Source organism: Brachionichthys hirsutus, chromosome 6, assembly GCF_040956055.1.
Source record: "Brachionichthys hirsutus isolate HB-005 chromosome 6, CSIRO-AGI_Bhir_v1, whole genome shotgun sequence".
Lineage (NCBI taxonomy): Eukaryota > Metazoa > Chordata > Actinopteri > Lophiiformes > Brachionichthyidae > Brachionichthys > Brachionichthys hirsutus.
This window is the reverse complement of record NC_090902.1, coordinates 4,662,101-4,684,592: the sequence shown is the minus strand read 5'-3', so window position 1 is coordinate 4,684,592 and position 22,492 is coordinate 4,662,101. Positions and strand designations below refer to the sequence as shown.

Genomic DNA, 22,492 nt, shown 5'->3' with positions numbered 1-22,492 from the left:
AAATATAGTAAATGGATGTTGCAGTCTTTTCACGGATTTCAGAAGGAATAATTTCTTCTCCCAACGCTTCAGATGTGCACTGACTGACTGGCAGATGAACCTGCTAATTATTTAGGTGGAGACGTCAGAGACGCTCATCTTTTCAAGCGCCCCTCTGTATGAGGTGAAAAAAGTCTCGTCTGTCAGAAATACATTAACAGCGTGACAGTGAGGCTCTCGCTGCCCTCTTTGCAAGACTGATGGCGCTGTGGGGTAATTGTGTGACATTACTCAACAAGATGGTTTCACTTCATGCACAAGCAATGCTAGTTATACACTTGGTTAGCTTTTTGTGGCCTTGGACCCCAACCTGCAACACCCCATCACAGCGTGCCGCTCTCAGTGGGGCAGAGTTGCAATGAAATGACATAACAACCTCAGGCAGCCAGTCAGAAGCATCCAGGCCCGCTGGGTTGCCACCCTCTCATCGGGATCAGAGCATCCAGCCAAGAGCTTGAGTGTTAAAACGCATGATGGACAGCGTCTGATGCACATGTCACTATATGTGTCCTTAACCACATGTGAATGCACACAGAGGGAGCAATACCGCAGAGAATAAGCAGTCCTTAAAACAAAGGAGAGGGGACAGGATAAAGGAGAATGACCTGCTTGTGTCAGGCTAGTAATTTAACACAAAATGTCTCAAATGTGGTATTTTTCTTTATCTCTCTGCAGAAAATACAACAATGATCTTATTCTACTCCTAATAAAATGTGGCTTTTCAATTGTGAAATTAATTAGTTCAAAGTAAATGTGGACGATTGTATTAAGGAACCATAACTAATGCCAATACATTCACCAAATTGTATGCAAATGTTCACTCTGAGTAACAGAGGAAGATAAATATATGACAACAGACATTTTTAAGCTGTCGAAAAAAGTAATCTTCTCATCCATCTTCTGAGATAAATCGAATTCATTTGAGACAACGTCACCAAAAAGGACTATCTGTTTTATTTGACTTTAAAAGCTCTGAAAGGTGGATGGAATGAACTTCCTTGCAAACCTATTAAACATCAATAGAAGCAGGTTTTATTTTGTGTGTGTGGATAGCCCCATAATGGCATTAGCTGCCTAACAATTTACCTTAAAAGATGTTTAAAGGACACACACACCTAAATGCAAGGGGGATGATGCCATTGGGCTCATAGGTTGATGGGTCCTCACATAAACGACAGCTCAATGGAGTGAAGGAAATGAATGTAGAGAAGATGTTTATCGCTGAGGAAGGGGACATCATTACGCACCTTGTTAAGCCCTGCAAGCAATGCTGTGTAGATGCAATTACCCATTGAAATGAGTTTCCTGCGGCATTGTTTTGTATTTCTCAAATTAAGCCCTCTGAAACAAATATGCTTTGTGCTTTCTTTAATGGGAGTCTTTGGACACTCGAGTCCCAACACAGAGGCAGCGGTAATATGGAAATCTTCAAGAAGATTTAGACTTGTAGATATCACTTTATTGAGACGTGGTTTTCACAAGTTATAATACTGCTGGGTTTGTCAAATTTTGACAGGTTTCAGCGTGCAACCAAAATCAGAGGTGAGGTTTTAAGGAATTTTAATGAAACAAAACATGTTTCAGGAAATCCATTGAAGAGGAAAGGCTTTCTCATTAATGCAGATTGCGCTGCCTGTGCTGCACACGCTTGTAGTCCTATTAATTTAGGATAGAAAAGGTCATCTTACATATTTAAATACACAAACTATAATGCTTGGTATGGCCAAGAGGAAGATTTGTTGGCTCATAGGAGCCCACCCACAGTGAATCTGCTCAGTTCTGTCCTGCTGGATTACAATGATTAAAACAGAAGGATTTATGCAATACTTTTAGCACCCGTTGCCAAATGTCACCACAATACATTTTCCTCTACTCGCAAATAAAGGTAATTGTGTAATTTGTTAAGGAACAACAAAAGCAGCAAATAAATATTTTTCACCAGAAAACAAATGGAAATAAAGCCAATTAAAATTCCCCATTAATAACTATTATAATTTTAATTTGAAAAACCTCTAATTATGTTGAAAGTTGACTGAAAGCTTTCAAGAATTAATTACAATTCCTGCCTACCGGTAAATTGAACTGCAGGTGAACAGACCTGCTCCCACAATGGTAAGACTATTCCTAAGGCTGGCGAGTGCTGGTGCTATTCCTAGTGTAAGACAGGGAAATGTGGGGGAAACACTTTTGTCAACCATAATAACAATACTTGCTGTGAGCGGAAACTTTCTCAACAGTTTACACCAGGGAAGAATGACCTTTCCAAGTGTCCTGTTTTTATGCTTAAAACAAAGAGGGAGCAGGAGGAAGTTCAGATTAAATGTCAGCTACTGCATGCATAATTGCATAAAAAGGAGGAGGATTTGAAGTGAACCAATTTGTTGTTGCATAGATTAATCCCGAGTTTATTTCACTGCTTGCAGATATTACCATGTTGTCTTCAGTTCATAGACTTTATGGTCTCTATTTTTCTTGTATGTGCACATTTGCGTTGGATCGGACACATTAGTTGCATCACTGAATGAAACTAGATTTAGCTGGAAACCAAAGTGTTCTCCCTTTGTTTGCACGTCTGCCTTTTTATAGATTCATAGCAGACAAAAGGAAGCTAACGTCTTTGTATTACACACACAAATGCTGCATTATAGCTCTGTTCTGTTTGCTCCAGCAGTAGAGCAGCCTTTCCTGTTTCTCCATTCCCTTCATTTCAGCAAATGCATGCAATGCTTTTGTTTTTAGACGTAAACCTGGGTATTAGGGAGCGTATGTATGGGATGTTTGATGAGCGCAGAGGCTGGTGGCAGACGAGCCGTTACGGCAGCAATACTGGCTGCCTCCGAGGTGTGCAGCAGCATGACTGGAGGAGCGGCAGCAGTGTAACGTAATGGTGCATTGTTCATCCACAGAGCAAAGGCAAAGCATGTAATGAGCTGCAGCATTTTCACCAAGCCAGCCTAATGGGCTATGACCGAGCATTGGCCTCTCAGAGCACTCACGTTCCTTCTGCCCCGTGTGACCAAAGTCTTGGGCCTCTTTTCTTCTCCCATCTTCCCCTTTCTCGCTGCCATGTCAACCATTTCTTCAACCCTGTTGTCCCCCTTCTTTATCTCGGCTCCACCGCCCATTGTTTCCCTGTCTAAGAAGATGGTGGGACCCCTAATGTGTTTAATGCGTGGCTCCTCCCCCCCCCCCCCCATTCATGATGTCTATAAAGCTCCAAGCAGTCAGTCTGATTCAGGCTGACACAAATCCGAGCAGATCATTGATGGAGCACCGTATGCACTGTGATACCTTTAAAAACCCAAAACAAAGCATGCAAAGAGAAATTAAGGCGGAGGAATGTGCTGATGTTCGGTGTAGAGGATTTGTTGTTAGAAGTCGGTTCAGGTTTCTATCTATGAGGCTCTTTTGCATTTTGATTATCTGGTTTTCCTCAAAGCAATTTAGTCTGGCCTGTTTTATACAGGTTTGTTTTCCTGGAATTAGGGCTATTCAGAAATGGCCCGGGCCTATTATTTCCACCCATATTTAGTTTCTAGGGAGGCGGGAAACCATTTCTTTGCTTGAGTGATATCAGGTCAAGTTGGAAACATAAGAATGTGTGCCAAGGAATAGATTAGATATCTGCTTTAGGCTGAGCTTGAAGGATGAAAACACCATTAATGGTAAGTTATCATTGCATTGCAACTTCGACTTCACCCAGCTTTCTTTGCTCTCTCATGGCATCAGAAAACAATATTCAGGATTCAGCTAATGTCTGGCTGTGGAGCACAATGGGATGCTGGCTTTGACTTTCCCGTCACGTCCACCATTTACCATAGGCGGCAAAGTTAATGAATGAAAAGCACTTGGCCTCTATCAGACTATTCAGGGTGCACTACTTTCCCCAGTAACCTCCTTATTTCATGATTACCCTCCTGTACCTGTCCTCTATTTGAGGGCTGTTCCCAGTTCAGTTTTATGGGGCGCTTGAGTGAAGGGCTGCATTTATACACTGGTTAAATGGGAGACTGCTTAAATCTTTTCACCTTAAAAACAAGGGTTGCTTACACTTTCTTGTTGAGTTTATTATTCCGTAGATTGAACGAGTTCGTTTGCAAACTTAAGATGTGCTGGCCGCTTTGCTTCACCTTTGGACAGCTCTTTCTTCTTTCCAATCGTCATGCTAAACTAACACTAAGCTAGACATATCTTGGCTCCACGTGGTCGCGGGAGAGCCTTTGCCAAAAAAGTGAATGCATAAAGCACATTCCTCAACATGGTCAACTATTGATTTTATTCTGTGCAACTAAAATACATATTTTCTTATAATACAAGGGTATTTTCCATAATTTAGGCTTGTTTTTCTCCGTTTTCTAGCCATGTTGTCCACTCTCAAAGCCCTAAATGCTAAAGCATAGCTGCGATAGTTCAGCAGACAAACTACCGAGGGGGCTGGGGGGTAGTCCGGACACGAGAGTCGTGTTCTGACTTCATTTGTTTGTTATCCAGTAATGATTATTTTAGCCTCTAAGACCCAGATTTGGCCTTGTTTTGCAGTGGGAAGCAGCATCAGTGGGGATAGGCAGTGTTGTCCTGGCTGGGGAGCTTGACTGTGGCTAAGCTGGTTGGCAGCGAGAGCCGGGTACACAACACGGAAGTCATAGCGGTTGTAGTCGCAGGATTTCAGATGTTTAATGAAATGGCCGTTCAGGTGAGAACGAGCTGCGTTTCTCCACAGCATTAACTCCGCTTGTGGTTGCTTGCCTGTTAGTTGGATGAGAGCATTTTCTAATTATAGACCTAAATCATTTTCCTTGTTAGCTGTGCTGGTAACAAGCCAGTCGCCAGCTTGCATGAGCAACTGCAGAAAGATGACTTTTGGTTTAATTTGAAGGACTCACTATAATCCAGACTAAATCCCTTAAAACTGAATCCCCCCTCCCCCTCCCGTCCACCCCTCCACTGTTGGATTATGGGACTGACTTTAAAGGGATAAGGACCTGCTTATCACTGCTTCCCTCGACACTTGTTTGGGACTTCGGATATGGGGGGAATGACGGTTCGTAGTCACCCAAAGGGGCCAGCGTGCATATGAGTCAGAGATTAAGCATCTGATGACTATGATCAGTGATAATCACAATTAAAAAAATTTAAACCCTTCACAGCCACAAAGGCATATGGATCTTAGCATATGCCTCTGTTCCCACTCGATTGATTTTCAGTCTGACTGAATAAAGCGGCTAAATCTGATGCGCAGCAGTGTTTCACGCGTGCAATGCTGGGTTGCTTTAATCATTTTCATGCAGCCAATTATTAACTGGTTGATACGACAGTTTCACCATTTGTTGCGGAAAGAGATGTGGATTTAAGTTCACTAGGACATCTAAAGTGATCAGTCAACAATAAATTGATCAAAGCAACTGTGACAGAATATGCAATTACCATTATTTCCTCCCCAATTATCTGTTTTCACAAAGTAAAACAAAAGCAGTAGATCACTTGTATTCAGCCAAAGGACTGAAATGAACAGTTTTATATATTGTGCTCATTTGTCACCATGACGTCGACGTCTCTAGAATAGTCCACCACTCCTCCAAACCTCGAAATAGCCTGGCCCGTAATTCTCATCACAACTTGTGATTTTTACACTTTGGGACTGGCACAGATTAAACAAGACACGGCATGTTTCTCAGTCAGATGAAGCGCTGGAAGCTTTTCGGCTAGATTTTCCATCTGTTTCAAGTTTGTGATGCAAAGCTTGTCCACAAAAGAGTTTGTTTTCCAAAAGAGAGACATTGAAAATGCATTCAGAAAGACAAAAGGCAATAAAACAACAGCGGATATGATTTTTGGTGACTGCAGTATAAAGTAAATGCTTTGTAATAAATTACTTAAAGCACACAAAAGACTGATGTATTGAGCAGCTGCTGATCGACAAACTAAGACAGTAGATGTATAAAAAGCTTTGCGCTACCAGTTAAGAGCTGTTTGTATCTCTCACGGCTAATGAAGTGTTGCTGGGAGTAGGGGGGGGGGATTAGCATTGCAGCAGGGAATATGCACCAATCTAGCATATGTGTTGTTTGAGATGCTATATCAGAGTGCGAGGGTGTTGCTTATCTCATCAGGGAGTGACGGTGGAGAGGTGAGGGAGCTGTGCAAATTCCTGGTGGATTCAGGCAGTCATCTTAGGAGCAGTCTGGGACTTCAGTCAAGAGCCAAGTCACAAGAGTGCGGTGTCGGAATAGAAGTACCTAAGTATGGCACGACCTGTTTACCTCACTGTCAACATTTTTGCCTCTGCTCATTAACCTGCACACTTGGGTGAATAAGCATACCCCCCCCAGTCTCCCCACACACACAGTTAGTAATGATGTAAGCAGTGAGCTCATTGAATAGCGAATAGATACAAAGAAGTGGTGGGGCATTTGTTGCTCCTCAAAGGAAGCAAATGGATTTCAGCATCACCTCCTCAAATCTAATTGGTGACCGATTTATACTTTGTTAGAGTCGGGAGCCTCCTCGTCATTAAAAATGGGTTTCGCTTTCTTTTAGCTTGGGAGCAGTAGTTAAAGTTGACCCAAGCGTGGAGGTAAACCGCCAAACAAATTCAATCTCTGAAAATGAAAAGGAGAACCTCCACATTCACCCGATCTCCTTCCTCCCCCCTTGTCAGTCCCGCCTCTCTTCCCATTAGCCATGCAGCCAGCATCTTTTCTAAATTGTTTTGCATGACCTTTGCTACAGTAGCTCTAATTATTACCATCACACAGGCCCTGTAAGGCACATAGCTAATTATGCAAGATTTATCTGAAGGGACATTGGTGCCATTCTTCATGGGCATGCCTTGGTACCATCAGGTGTGGGTGATTCAAAACCAGAATGAGGTTAATTTGAGTAATACAGTAAAAGTAATGAGAGATAATAATTACAAGCATGGTTGTAATAACAATAATGGCCAGGTTATTATTAATAAGGATCAAAATTAACTCATTACACATATGAAATAGCTCATGCAATCGAGAGGAGTGAAGAGAATGAGGGTGAGAGGTGCTGAGCATTTGCATAACGATACTATTACAGAACCATATTGTTGCTGTTTCTTTCCCATTGTTCCGAAAGGATATTTGACAGTGGTACTTGAAAGATAGACTTTCAAAGGCATGGCAGGATTACCCGTTAGTGTAAGTATCAGGACCTCTAGTCAATGCATCTCATAAAGCGTTGTTACTAGAAGAAGCGATATTTTTCAAAGCTCAAACATGAATGAAAAGGGGCAGTTGGAGCCGTCTTTTGGCTGGCGGGCAACTCGTGTAATGAGCCTAAGAGGGTTCCAATTATTCCACTTGCGATCAAAAAGGAGAAGGAGATTACTTCTCTTGCCTCTTTTTTTCTGTGACATTTACACAGTAACATCTTTTGATAGGGGCTGGGGCGGAGAGATAAAAAGTGTTCTAGTGAGCGCCTGATAATGTGGTACAGGCGTACGCAGTGTAGTCCTTTCTGTCTCACACAGACTAAGAAATGCTTTTGCAACTCACATATTTCTTTTTTTTTTATACATTTCTAATAAAATGACTTTACCCAGTCCGCATGGTACATTAGCTTTCTATCAGACTATGTCACCTTCACAAGACAGAAAGAAAGCTTTCATATGACCTGAGGCTTTGACTACAACAGATTTCATTGTTGATCGCTGCCATATATTTTTTCCACAGAACTATTGTAAATTTTGAGGAAGCAGGCTAAATTCCCTCATTAGAACTAAAAGCACATCCGAGGCCTGGCAGTTACTAGAATGATGTATCTGCTATATGATAACCAACTATATCAGCCTTGGAGAAATAAACTATGAAAGACAACAAAAGACAAATATTATTGTGTACCGCCGCACTGAGACAAAGAGAACTGCAATCTGCATCGGCACAGATAACCATCCGCCCCGAAGATATGTTCTTCGTAGGTAACAGCTTAGCGCGTGCTTGCGTACGTTAGCAGCACAGACTCACAAACACACACACAAATGCATGGAGAGCAGAGCTTTAACAAGCATGGAAAATTACTACATGTTGGTTATGACGGCAGAACAAAAGGATTTAAGGCATTCATTTCAAGAAATGAAGCTGTGGAAAGGTGGATGCAGGGTCTCAGATGCATTTCAATGGGATACATTTGACTTCATAAAAGATATAAATAGAGGAGAACAAGATATCTGCTTGATGTGTGTGTGTGGGTAAAGTGCCTTGGCCTTCCCTCATGGATACACTACTACAGCAGGAGGCAGAGATGCACCGTCTGTTGCTGTTTTCCATGACCCTGTATATCTCCCCGCAGTGAAAAAACGATGTTTGGCCCCCAAAGACGCCCCTAATACAAATTAAATTAAATGAAGTCAGAGCAGCTAATCCCTGTGTGTTTCAGCTGCTGAAGCGCACCCCTCCCTCACGACTGAGTAGGTCAAGCCTGCTGCATCTGGTCCTCTCTCCCACTCCCCAGTGCATGCGACAGAAGGCCCAGCGCCTACATGCTGCCCGAGCGCAGTGTGTGTGAGAGAGAGATTCACTGTAAATTTGTCTAACACTTGTCTTGTTTGCTTATTTTGCGTCTGTGTGTTTGCATGTGTGCCTTTCTTCAGGATGAACCCAACTTGATTTGTGACCGGATTACACATTTCGACATATTTCTGGGTCTAGATTTGTTTGGCAAATTTACGGTTGAATTAAAAAAAATAAAAATAAAAGGGAGACAGTGTACTTAACAGTAGCGTATCACAAAGCAATCAGTGGTGTCGGGCCGCATCGTGTTGGATGCTGTTTTGTTCTGCCTGTGCCCTGATGGCAGCCTCTCACAATTCTGTTAACATGCTGGCTTTGCAGATGCAGCAGTGATGTGTGAGTAGCTAATGCTCTGCTGTCAATCCCGGTGCTGACAGCTGCCTTGAAAGAGCATCCCAAATATTATCAGCAGATGTGCTTCACGTTGAAAGTGCTTGCAAATAGGATCAAAATGCTAACTAGACCTGACTGATAGCGGTAGCTTTGTCATGATGCCACAAAGATGTCCATCTGTTTAATAAAAAGCCCCTTTCTGTGATACGTACTTTGGCATGGAGCCCTCTCGTCCGCCCTTGATTCGAACACAGGCTCTGATTCACGAGACAATGCACACCGACCGAGTTCTGGTCATTGGTGTACTTAGATATTATGCTTTGTGGAGTTGTGGGTTAAAAAGTCCAGGTGGCTTTTTGATGAGCTGAGTGCAAGTTTGCATTTGTGTGTGTGTGGGTGTGTTGCCGATCTGAGCACCTGCACACATGCCCTTTGAAAAGCTCAGTCACCCCTCCATCCAGCCACCAGGCAGTGTAAACATGATTTGTTTGAGCGAGTGGCCTGCGGTAGTTGGATTAATGAGCGCTGATGAAGTTCCACTTGTATCCAGGGTGCTGCCTCCATATTTGCTGGAGTGGCTGTGATGTGGTCGTGTGTCTGGAGGCGGTGACTCATTCCCTTTACCCAGTGTCAGATTAAGGCATGTCAATAAACAGACTCACTCAATCCATCTCCGAGTGACTGCATCCGCTCACAAAGCCTCCCAGTCTGTAATGACCTGCTGCAAATCTCCATCTAACTACAATGTCTGGAAAGATGCCTTGTCTCAGCGAGCGAGAGAAAACGAGGGAGGGAGGGAGGGTGAAAGAGAGAGAGACAGACAGAGAGACTCCATGCAGCAGCACCGACGTGGCTGGCAGCCATCGTTAAGCTGCTAAGAGAAAATATAGTGAGCCGTGCCCTGCCTTGAAGACTCGAAGAGTGCAAGTCGATCATTCGCCGACTTCTCATTTCTGATATCCTTGTGAGTGTTTAGTTAATCAAAAATTAATTCTAAATTCACTGATTTAGATACCGAGTCAAGGATATGGTGTTTATTCAGTCGCTGCTCCCATGGAAGCGTTTAAGCGGAAGGTGTTTACATCATCGCCTGTGTTTTTGAATGTTTATTTTTAGTCCAGCCCCGGGGAGGCGGGAGAAACCTTTGGGAATTCCTTGTGCACTTATTTTGTGCATCCCCCCCCCCTTGCCCCCTCCCCTCCCCACCCCAAACCCTGGATAATATAGACACAACTGAGATGGTAACATTCTATCTAGTAATTATTTAGCAGAAAAGACTGTTCAAAACATATGTTTATAGAGCTTATTCCAAGAGAGCAACCTCAAAGCCTACCTGGATTACCGGTAAATGTTACCCCCCCCAACATTTCCCGAGCCTGTTCAAGAAAAAAAAAAAAATGCCACCGCCTTCCGCTCGACCATGTGACGCCATACGCACACAGACAGATTATTGGATGGCAGGAGTGTGAAAAAGTTTTCAATCTGACATCCAAATGAAAGAAATCCCACAAGACGCGTCTAAAGGGGAAGTTCCTGGCTCCACAGGCATTGGGAGGAGTAAGCCGATTTATTTTAGCAAGCAGCCTAGAAAGTTCAGTCTTTTTCTTGCCTCCTCCTGTTTTTACCACGTTAAAACCATAAATCGCTATCTTCCTCTCTGCGTAACATGCAAACCTGAATTCTGAACAGGTGTTAAATGAAATTCTATCCAGCTCTGTGTGCCTGGCGACACATTAGTAGACCCCTTTCTACTCTAAGTGGAAACTATAGCTCGATCTGAAAGGCTTAACCACATGCCTTGTCTGTTCAGACAAAGAATCAACAAAAACACAGAAGCCAGAATCCGCGCAGCCACCAGCAGTTTGGAACATGCCGGTCCCGGCCAGTGTTTGCCTGGTGAGACAACGGCTCCGGCTTAAGCCTCTTTAGTGTCGGCCGAGTCCGCTGGAATGCAGACGTCTTCAAATGTGGCCTATTATTTAAAATCTTTTCATCATGCTGAAAGGGAGGAAAATAGCTTTGGCGTTGAGAAGCTCATGAATAATTAATGTTGTTTCTATCAATGCATGTATAATTAATCACATTTCTACTAACAGGACTCTGTGGCTCTGTGGAGCCAGCAGGCCTGAGTGACATGGAGACTGGTCTGGACTATTGTCTCTGCACCAGCCGCATAATTTGCTGTTTCCCATGTGGAGGGTGATGCACAGGTGGAGAAAGCCACAGCCTTCGTTCTATAGGCTTCTTCCTTTTCCCCTTCCATTTCCTTTGAGACAAGGGGCAATTGTTTTGGACCAAATGAGCAAATATTTGTTCAATTTCTCACGGAAAGGCGACAGAAATACGGGCAGGAAGCTTGGTGTTTACCGATCTGTTTCATTGTGTTCCAAAGCAACGTTTTTTTGTTTGGTCAAACAATGTTCGACACTTAACACGTGTCTTTTTCTCGCTACACTCAGTTTTTTGTTGTTGTTGTTGTGTGCAGTCACAAAAAAAATGTGCGTGCAGAAGTGTGCAGGTTGCAGTGAAGCCCGGAAGCCTCTGAACCCTTTTCTCCACAGAGTAGCTCACTTTCAGAACATGATTGATTCCCAAATGGGCTTCTCGCGGTGAATTGACGAGTGATGAAGTGAAATGATGCAGAGAATGTCGCAGGATATTTGTCACATGTCCCTTCTGTCACAATTGATTGTGTATAATTTGAGTTTGCAGAGGAGCCAGTTGGTATTTAACAGCAACAACTCTGTAGTCATCACTTCAGCACCCCCCCCTCCTCCCCCCCCCTTTAACAGGCAGAAATAGAAAATGTAATCGCATCCGCAAAACCACGGCTGTGCCTCAGGCACTCCTTCACCCTTTTTACCGCTGATCCTCCCTTAGGGGCCCTGCCCTCTGTAAAGGAAGAGGGAAATCTATAATCTAGCAGATGGCAGAGGATCTATGGGAAATTCTATAATCGGGAAGCTGTGGCCATGATGGTCGTGGGGATAGAGGGCAGTGGTGGCTTGAGGGCCAAAGAATATTTCTTCTTACACGGTAAGCAAAATTGAAACGCAGACTGTGCAGGTGTCTTGGTGGCCTCTGTGTTTGCAATGGGTGTAGCACAGCCTGAATATACGGTGCTTAGGGATGCACCCAAAGGCGTCACAGTTGTGCGCCAGCTCAGCCCTGCAGTTCAGGTTGTTGGAGCCGTAAGTATTGTAGGAAAGCAAAGAATGCGTGTGTGCAAGAGGCTCAAAGTGAAGCATTTATTTTCATATTCGGAGTGTATAGGATGAGAAAATCACCCACAGACACACACACGCTCACTCTCATCTAGTCTGTAAAATTACACGAGGCTTATCCCGCCATTTTCATACATTATACAAGTTTTTACTCTTTTTACTTTTTCATTTTCTCCGGGTTTTTTTTAAACATTGCCGCTGCCACAAGCAGCCGAGCCGGGTAATGAAACCTTTTTATTTTGTAATTGCAGTTGGCTTTCCCTGTAAACCCTCTGGACTCTTTCTCCCCATCGCTTCCTTTAGCAGTGGGATATCAATAACAAGGCACATAATGTGTAACGTTTCCTTCCGGGACCGAGGGGAGCCCACGAGTGAGCTGCAGCGACAATAAACAGAAACTGATTCTCGACCTCAAACTGCTCAAACACGGAATGAAGCAGCAACATTTGATCCGACTGCTTCTATCGATTCTGTCTAGTCTATAGAGCTGTATGTTTTAAACTGTGCGGCAGCAAGAGCATCCTGTGTCCACAACAAGCAAGGCTCGGGGCTCAAATTCATCAAAGTACACCTTTGCATCGTTTCTGATTTTTTTTTTTTTGATTTCGATTTCATTTTTAATATAACTCTAAAAAACACTGTACTGTTTGAGAATTCTTTTTCAGCATTTTAAAGTCTGAAATTAGGATTTCTTTATAAATCTCTCATCAGAAGCCACTCAGAGCCATGCAATGTGCTTGCTTGTATTGAAGTTGATGCTGTGTCCTCTTGACCTTTGTGGCACTTGATTTCTATTATATATTATATTTATAATACAAGGGTTCATCATCAGGAAAATTATGTACGGCTTATAGCAGTTTACTACCACATGCGATCCCTGTTATGAATGATGCTGCATTTGTTCCAATTTCTTTTAATATTTCTTTATCAAGCTTGCACCTCCATTCAAATGTTATACTGTGTTGTATAAGTGTCGATAACACGTACAATAGGCAGCTGCGCAGAGTTTTTCTCCCCTATCTCTGTGACATCTGCTGAACTTGTTGGGTGTTTACTGGTGTAACAACTGGTGTCTTCACTCCCCTACCCCTCCCTCTTCACTCTGGTGCGCCCCGTGTCTCTACACACAATGAATACACTTGCATGCAGGCTACAGAACCAATTGTCACGCCGGGAGAAAGGCAAATCAAATCTTACAGCAGCAACTAGGCAAGGAGATTGCTTTTTCCTCTCAGTCGCAGAGACGCGAGCATCTTGTCCTTGTGCCTCAGGTTTAGCTGAAGAGAGAGAAGCATAGGGGTGAAAAAGGGAACGCTACCGGGCCGAGGCAGCTGGACCGCAACTCTCCTGCAGGCCGTCTCGCCGGCTTCCTCCCATCTTCACCCTCTTTCTTGCTATTCTCTTTCCACTTTCCTCCACAGTCATCTTGGGACTACCCATCAGTCACACAGTGACACCGGAGACTGCGCTCCTCCCTCCAGCGCTCCAGATGAAACGGAACAATAATTGTGCGGGTAGAGTGGCTAGGGCCGCCAAAATGGGGCCGCTCTAATCACAACAACACATTGTCCAACCTGATTAAGGAGCCATTTGTGGCCTCCTTGCAGGAGTTAAGCAGTGCTCATCCTCTTGCCTGAAACCTGAACACCCGGCAAGATCTATTGACATGTTCCCTAATTTGAGGTTGGTCAGAACTGCGTGGGGTGGACTTGCATTTCTACTCAGGCAGCCTGGACTCTGCCCCTGATTCTTCGTCATAATAGACACTCCTGCGTTACTGATCAGTGTTCAAGGTCATGCAAGATGTTGACAGCTGGTAAAGACAGAAAATGACATCACTGAATCCCTTAATTAGTGAATAATTGCATTGTTGAAGGTGAGCTATAGAGGAGTAAATGGTGAAGAAGAAACTCCAGATGGTGGAGGAGCATGGATGGTCTTTTTTTGTTTCTCATACTACATATTTAAAAGAGCCCTCCAGAAGAAGAAGAAAAAAATCAGGAGGAATTGCGTTCTGGAAAGTGCAGTTCCATTTCTGGACTGGAGCAGCCCGAGCGCGGGGGGCATGCTGCCTTAACCTGCCATCCAAACCAATTACAGGCTGCCACCAGAGTGACATTCACAGGCATTTTATTTTCATCTTGGCTTTTAAATGAAGTTCTCCCCTTATTACTCAGCTTTGGATTGTCATTAGTCTTTCACTGGATGTGCAGCCGCTGTAGAAGATGAGGAAGTTTAATTTAGGTTCACTTGGATCAAAATGCAGCACAGGGGTGACCCAAAACACATGCAGCTTTAGCTCCTAAACATTATCTAATTATTGGTCTAAAAAGGACGTTCGATCGCAAATAGATCTATAAATGATTTAAGGGAAATATTTTCATCTGTGAAATGAAATGTTACACACACATCTCAAAAAATACTATCTAATTTCGAAATTCAATTACCGGTATGTGTTAATCTGTCATTTAGAATTAGTCTGCATGGCTGCATGTATGTTGATTATTTAATGGAGTCAAGAGGAGCGGGAACAAGAGGCGTTGGGGGTAACAAGTGAACAAACATGCTGTAATGTTTTCATTAATTTCTTTTACAGGATTCAGCTTCCTGACAGCATCGAGTAAAAGTTCAGTCAGGGGTAAATGGTACGGAAGAGGCAGAATGGTGCTAACCTTCAGTGCAAACACAAAACTCCTAATGAGCGAAGGTTTACTCGTGCACTTTAGAAAATGTTAAAAGATAAGCAAACCCCTGGCTTACATTTAATGCAGTTCTGGTTTGCAACCAAAGAGGCGAGAGCAGCTTCACCATCACCATATTTGTTGGCTTCTTTGTTACCATTTGATAACATGTACAAGCTCTTACATTTCTCACAGCCCTAACAACAGGTCACGAGAGCTATTTGCCAGAGGTGAATACCACACGGCGCCTTCTATGATCTGCCAGGCTCACTTTTATTTATTCGTGAATTCATGTTTTTTTTCTTATTTCAATAGAGATCCCAGGAGACTTGGACCAATGTTTGACATTTCCGCCGCTCCCCAGTCCTCACCGGTCAGACTCTGCAGCATTGTGGGTTTTATTTCGAGCAGTTGTAGAAAAGGTTTAAAATGTTCGGCACCATTAACCATTAATAAGGAGTGCGTTCACACATGCATTCACTCAGCTTTAAACCAAATCCGTTTGGTCACCATGTATGAGCGCTGTGCAGGGCCGCTGCTACCCGGGCTGGCCTGTGTCAAATGTGCAGCTCACTAGATAATCAGCAACTGTGCAATTGTGTTAACCTCTCTTATCATAGGGGTGACTTTCATTCAGCAGGGCTTTGATATCGCTACTGTAGAGTTCCCTCGGAAGTTAGCCATTGACTTGCAGCTTTTATCAGGGTTCAGTATCTGCTCCATGGAATTTTAAGTGAAGGCACTGACTTCTCTCTGCAGAAGGCACCTGCATGTTATCAAACGCTGTTGAAAGGGTCGCATCCTGGCTGTTGGCAGGACTGGGGAAGCCTTTTGAGGCTTTTTTCTTTTTTTCTTTTTTGGTGCCCTTTGGCCCTCGTTTTACCTCGTGTGAGTGATGCCTGGCAGATGCAGGGGAGTCGACCTGCTTTGTATACGCTAACCCCCCCCCCCCCCGGTACGAGCGCTGTTACTCGTCAGACATTCTCTTCACTAAATACATTTTGAGAATGAGTGTGGGATGCCTTTGAACTATGTTCTCTAATGTGGGTCAGAGATCTATCGTATGCATATTCTGAAAGCCTTTTCATCTGCAATTTTGAAGTTAAGATTCCCCCCCGGTACGCTCTTAATTTCATCTACTTCCCTTGCAGTTATTTATTTAATATTTCCACGCTAATGTTTCCTCAAACACGATGAAAGTGAAGAGTTCAGAGAAGAAAAACTAAAACTTTTCTTCTCCCTCTGTCTGCCCTAATGACTACATCTGAAAGACACTGGGCTGACCAGCAGTGGAGTGAGGGAGCAAGGGATTGGGAGCGGGAGAGTTGCACCCCCCCCCCCGCTCTCGACTCCCATCATCCTCTCTGTGTGTGTGCTTTGAAAAAGAATCGGATTCAGCCCTTTGAATGCTGAGGCTGCTCACCGGGGCTTTTGTGTAAAATAACATTTCTACAGAAAGTCAATTACTGGTAACATTATTTTGGTTGCTTCCATTATTTAAAGCACCTTCCTCTGTTTCCTCCCCATTCATCCCTCAACCTGAACCCCCACCCCACCTCCTGCATCCCTCTGTTACAGCCGGAGAATTATTCCGTTGACTCCAGTTACGTGAACAGCAGAGCCCACCTCATTAAAAGGTATGTCTTGGTTAGGAATTGATACCAGCGCCTCGTTAAAATTGTTATCTGTAATTGTTTTATCTAATGAGTGCACCGCTATGATTGCCGCAGTTTGCCTGTTCCTGCGTGTTTTTCATTCAGTGTAATTGCAATGGGAGATAAGATTTTGGGATAAATACAATTACTCTGTAATGCGTTTAGTAGACACTTGTTGAAATGAGCCACAATTTCATACTTTCAGGATATTAGATGACACAGAGCGGCAGTTACAGCGAGTAATGATTTTCATGTTTGTAGATAACCTTATTAGTCTTCTGTAATTCACTTCATTAACGGCACATGCGCCTTGAATTGCATGAGGTTGCGACTTAAAACAACTACTCAACTGTTAAATGATATTCCAGAGATTTCTTTTGTGTTTTTTTAGATAATTTCATGACTAGTCAATTAATTTTGCCCTTTTTTGGTGGTGAAGGGAATTGCTTATTTTATTTTTTTATTCTATCTACCTGAGCCAGAGGATTCGATAGGGCTTGCAGGCATGCAAGAACGTGGGTTGGGATATTATTCAGGATGGGGGTCATATAGTAATTCCTTCTTGCCATTAGGGCTTTTGTAACCAAGCCCAGTCCGCCTACACGCCTTCCGTTTTTTTTTTTTTTTTTTACCAGCCTGTCTTTTGTTTGAAGCCAATTGGGCCTTTTGAAACCCCATTATGGCAATTTTCTCCACCCAAAAAAGATACCCTGCATTAATGTAAACAAAGAGAATTCAAGTGTGGGCCTCTGTAGCACACTACAAAGAAAATCCCCCAGGAGCCAGTGAGCCTATGGTCTGGGACAGGTGCAATTACAGTGATAACATCAGAAAGCCAGCATTACCTGCAGTCCTTCCTCCCAGGCGGGAGAATGTGAGACGGGCTATGGAATGCAGCTACCTTGTACTGTCCTTCACTTCCTCTGACTTTCTTTTTTTACTCCGTTTCTATTTCCATTATCTCTTCTCCCCTTATATGAACGCATTCATAAGTTTTATTCCCCTGCAAGAACTCATGTTCATACACCCCCCCCCCCCCCCTATTTAGTGTTGTTTGTAAAGCAGAATTTGTTCCAATGGGATGGAAATCAAATGAAAGGAAATCATGCTGAGACTGTGCAGCTGTTGATTGTGCCCCCCCCCCCCCACACACACACACACACTCACTCTCTATTGACTGTGAGCCCCCAACCTGACAGATGCTCAGTTTGTATGCTTCAAGCATTTCCGACATCCATCTTCCTTCCAGGAATTCCTGATTACTGCAGTATTTGTTTGATTGTAGTGAGTGAGTGTCTTCGGTTTGTTCAATGCACTGTCCTTGAAGTCAGTGCATCCATCCAAAAATGTCTCTGTATGATACAACTCAAACCTGCTAGGCTATCTTTGAAGGTAAAAAGAAATCAACAAATTCCAAGAATATTTCAAATTCCTTCTATTTTATTGTTACAGTGCATGCCGAAGTAGCACCACCTTTGATGTCAAGTCTAGTATTTATGCAGACAGGAAAATAGAAATAATAGAAATAATAGTGGAAACAGACCTCTATAAAAAGGCAAGAAAAAACAAGAAAGATGTAAAACGTGACAGGGAGTGGAAGACAGACAACTGCTCACGAACCGCCAGACGCAGGGACAACGCACAGCATGCAAGAGAAGGAGATTTGACAGTTAATCAACATTTCCCTTTCCTCCTCCTGGCCCCCATGTAGTACATCGACATTCAAGGACCTAGAGGGGAACAGTCTGAAGGACAGCGGCCACGAGGAGAGTGACCAGACCGATAGCGAACATGATGTCCAGAGAGGACACTATGTTGACACAGCTGTCAATGACGTGCTGAACATGACTGTCCCCCCCAATGTTTGCCAGCTGCCAGACCAAGGTAAGAAAACCCCTGTGTGTGTGTGTGTCTGTGGCAGTGCGAGTCTATTTCATGCTACTGGAGCATCTTTTAAGATGCATTATGCCCTTTGCAGGCTTCAGATGTACAAGCATGAGTTACATCAGGGTGTTTATTGGCCTTTGATGTCCTGCTAGAGCGGCTAATGTGAGGGATCTCTGACAGACGAGGCTTCGCTTTGATACAGGCTTAGGCAACATTATCGAGTGATTGTAGCCGCGTCTTAAAGTAGAAGTGGGGCAGCCATCACACGTGCTTGAACGACGGCAATTAGACCCACAAAGGTAGAAGGTGGAAATCTACATATCTCCGTGTGCTCTCATCCATTATTCAAGGGTATCATTTAGCAGGGAATTAATGTTGATGCTTCATTTCTGGCTCCCCATTTAAAACAAAGACTTCTACTTGGTTGGCAGCAGTCAGTGTTCGGGTCGTGTTCACGCTTAACTACTGCCAGTCAGAGTGATGAAGACAGAGGGTCACTGAGAGGAGGGGAGAGAGGGAGGGAGGAAAGAAACGCCACATGTACAGGTGCCACAGCTCCACAGATCAAGGTGTGTGACGTGTCAAGACGACACACATTAATACTGTTTTTTCCCCCGAGAGAACATTTTATTTTCTTTACATTTGCACTGTGCTTCAAATTGAGGAACTCGTGCCAAATTTAGTTCTTTCTTCCCGCATTCGTCGCTGTATTTTCAGTTCATTTTTACCAACACTGGCCTAGTAACGTTGTCTATTTTCTCACCACTCTTTCTTCCTCCAGCACATATAGCGAGGAACTTTTAATGAGCAAGAAATAAAGAAAATTAATCCCGCTTTTTTTTTTAATGCACACAGGAATGCCAAGTATGTGATTTTCTTTAAAATAAGCACATGTGAAGTGTGTGGGCGTGGCTGAAGACGAGACACATGCGCGCTCTTTCGTCATGTACCTCGCATGTTTGAAGCAAGGAAATAATTCCATTTGTCAAACTACACTTTATGTAAATCACAAACACAGCCATGGATCTCTCTCAACTGCTGTTAAATTATGGCACGACTCAGTTGAGACAGACTGCTAGACGAGAGCTAGGAGATTTAGCAACCAATCAACTTGGACAGGTAATTAATAATGAACGTTGAACTTGCTGACTGTTTGTTTGCCGGCTAAAATTGCTGCAGAAGCTTGCATGTTGGAAATGCATCCTGACAGGTGCTGAAGTAGCGTGATCTCATTATAGAAGACAATTAGAAATGATATACATGAAGGATATTACAAGTGGAGAGAACTCTCTGAGGCAGTTTCTTTTTTTCATTAGCATCACCCATGATTTTATTTGTTTCAGCAAAATTGATGCAAAGCCCCCCCTGAATGCATAATGCTGCAGCGTAATATTGGTAAACAAAACATGAGGCCACCTCACGGTTTTATCCGTTTATCTGACCAGAACCAACACATCATAACTACGTATCTGTTTAGAATTTGAATTTGATTGCTTATTATTGGCTTTTTTTTTTTTTATCGCACTCGACCACAGAATCGCCTTAAGCCAGCCGATTTGTGAAAATGGCTGCAGCAGTAGTTCCTCTCCCTTTGTTTTGAACGTCAGTCAGCACACTGGTCACACCAGAGAATAAGTCTGTTAACAGTTATTAAATGAATTGGCCAAAGATCCTTACATGTGCAGAAATGTAATGACATGCTAAATGAAATTGTCCCTCCATTACCATCTCAACGGTCTAATGACGCAGCTAAAGGTCATGGCGGGCTGACTGAGATGAGCAGATTCAGCACGAGGCTCGCTTGGAGCCGTCTCTACTGTTTATGAAGCTTTTTACATCATCAGATTTTTTTTGGTGGCTTCTCTGGAGGATCACGGGCTCCCACTTTTCCCTGCTTCATTTTCATTTGTGTGCGCTGACTTGGGCGCTATTGCAGAAAATAGAACAATGCAGGGTTGAATAATATGAGAACAGTGCAGCAGTTATGGTCATGTGATGATGCGGTTTTACTTCGGCGATCTTAACTGACAAAAATGTATCCTGTCCGTTCCTTCTGTTGAGTGAAATAGAGGGAATTGTCAGAAAATAAATAGGGGGTGCTCTCGAAACACCCCACTATTGGGAAGTCCTCTGGGAGCAACGCTGTTGTACAGTCCTGCCAGTTAAAGCAGGAAACAAGTAGAGAGACTGCAACAACACACAAAAGCCGTGGATGGAAGATCCTTGTCTTTTCTCTCTGTTTTTATTGTTCTGTTTTCTTGTGTTGATAACTGCTGAGAACAAAAGGGAAGTGAAAGGGGGGGGGTTAAACTCGGGGGCTTTTACGGTGCAAATGTTTACCATTCCCAGTGCAGTGTGAGTCAATTGTTTGCCCAGGAGAAAAGTCATTACCGCCACACAAAGACTTCATGCCTGTCATCTCTCAGGCATTCATGTGGAAATCCATTTGTGTGATGAGAACCAGTTGCTAACTAACCCATGTCTGTTTTGTTTTTTTTTCACCGGCTTTTCTTTCTCTTGTGGTTTCAAACAGCATGCACCTCCCCCGTCCAGCGACAACGAAACGCTCGGTGAAGTGCTTGCGAGAATCCTTTAGACGTAAATCTGAGCAAACAACTCTTTGATGAATCTCTGCAAAGAATCTAAGGAGACACACAAGCTCTTTTTTGAAAACCTGACCTGAAATATCCCCAGCCTCTGGATTAGATTAGGGAAGTATCTGAAGTACAGATTACATTGAATCTCCTAAAATCTATACAGGATGGGCTCTCTTTAACTCATAATGGCCCACTCATATCTTTCAGGAGAATGTAAAAGATATGACATCACCCGAACCATAAATGGAGAAGAAACTATATCAAATGAATTCTTCTTTATCTTTATAGGCATGTCTGGGAAGTTCGGGGGATTTGGTGAAAATGTGCGACATGCTAGCTTGAGCTCTGCATAACCATTAGTGTCAAGGGAGAAGCAAGAGAATAGACTCGGAGGGGGGCTTGTGACAAAGAGAGCTAAATCTAGTTTTTTCCGACTCCCTTTGATTGTCATAGCTCACACTTTAATTCCCCCTGGATATGGATGAGCCATGGATTTTAAGGATTAAGATTCATGTATTGTTAAATCACTGGAGTTATCTCTGCGGGAGGGAAAGGAAGAGCATCATGTCTTTATATGCTGTCCAATTTGTCGGTTTAGAGGTTCGTGGCCTTGGTTTTGGACTTATTAACAGGTCAATATGCATGTGTTCGTAAAAAGAAACACACACACATTCTTGGTTTAACAGACTCAAAAGACTCCGAGACTGCTCAATTAGACAGATGAGGGAACAGGCCTCTTTTATTTCTGACAGTTTCCTTGGCCTCCACCTCTGGAGAATTTCTCTCATCTATCTGTTAGCCTCCCTGTGGGTGTGTGCCTGAAGCTGAAGCCCAGGAATGGAAGCCCCCTCCGTGGGCTGCACACTTTACCATATTCCCTTCTTTCATCAGCAGACCCATTGGGCTTTACCGCTCTTAATTGAATCCAGCTCCCCCCTACCTTTCCTCTCTCCTCCCTTTCCCTTCAATCCTCTCGCTGCAAACACCTCCAACCCACATCTCCCAACCTTTTACCAGTCAAGTGCCCCCCCCCCCCCCATCGAATTTTTTAAAAAAGAGTAGAAAGACTTTGTGATGTTCCTGCTGCAAACTTTGTCCTATATTCAACACTGAAACATTTCTGGTTTGTAGTCCTCTGATCTACTAACAAAAATGCTGACAGGTGTCAGACTCAGGAAGGCAACAGGAACCGGGCCGTGCCGACAGAGAGAGAGAAAGAGTACAGAGATGGAGAGATAAGGTGAAAATGTAGTAAGCAGTCTCAGGAAGGGAAAATAAAAAGAGCAAATCAGGAAACAATCTCTTTGACAGGTAGGAGTGATTTTTATTTTCTTCCTCCAGGAGTAGCGATTGCGCCAGAGGATACGACTCTCAAACAACACGCGATTGAATTAAGTATCAGAATTCTTTGTGCCATTTGGGTCGGCAACACGTGTCGCGTTATGATGCCTCATGATTTGATTAACATCAAACCGGAGACTGGGAGCATCCATCTTGATTTGGATTTGCTTAATCTAATGTGCAGCCCATGGTGGCGTT

At 43.4% G+C, this 22,492-nt stretch overlaps 1 protein-coding gene across 1 annotated transcript in view; it reads left to right on the top strand.

The window, feature by feature from the left end:
- Positions 1–22,492, top strand: part of pcdh19 (protocadherin 19) — a 46,119-nt gene that overhangs the window by 9,268 nt on the left and 14,359 nt on the right. Inside the window, exons 3-4 of the mRNA XM_068740857.1 lie at positions 16,393–16,451; positions 18,181–18,353. Coding sequence (XP_068596958.1) covers positions 16,393–16,451; positions 18,181–18,353 — 232 coding nt within the window. The remainder of the gene's footprint in view (positions 1–16,392; positions 16,452–18,180; positions 18,354–22,492) is intronic.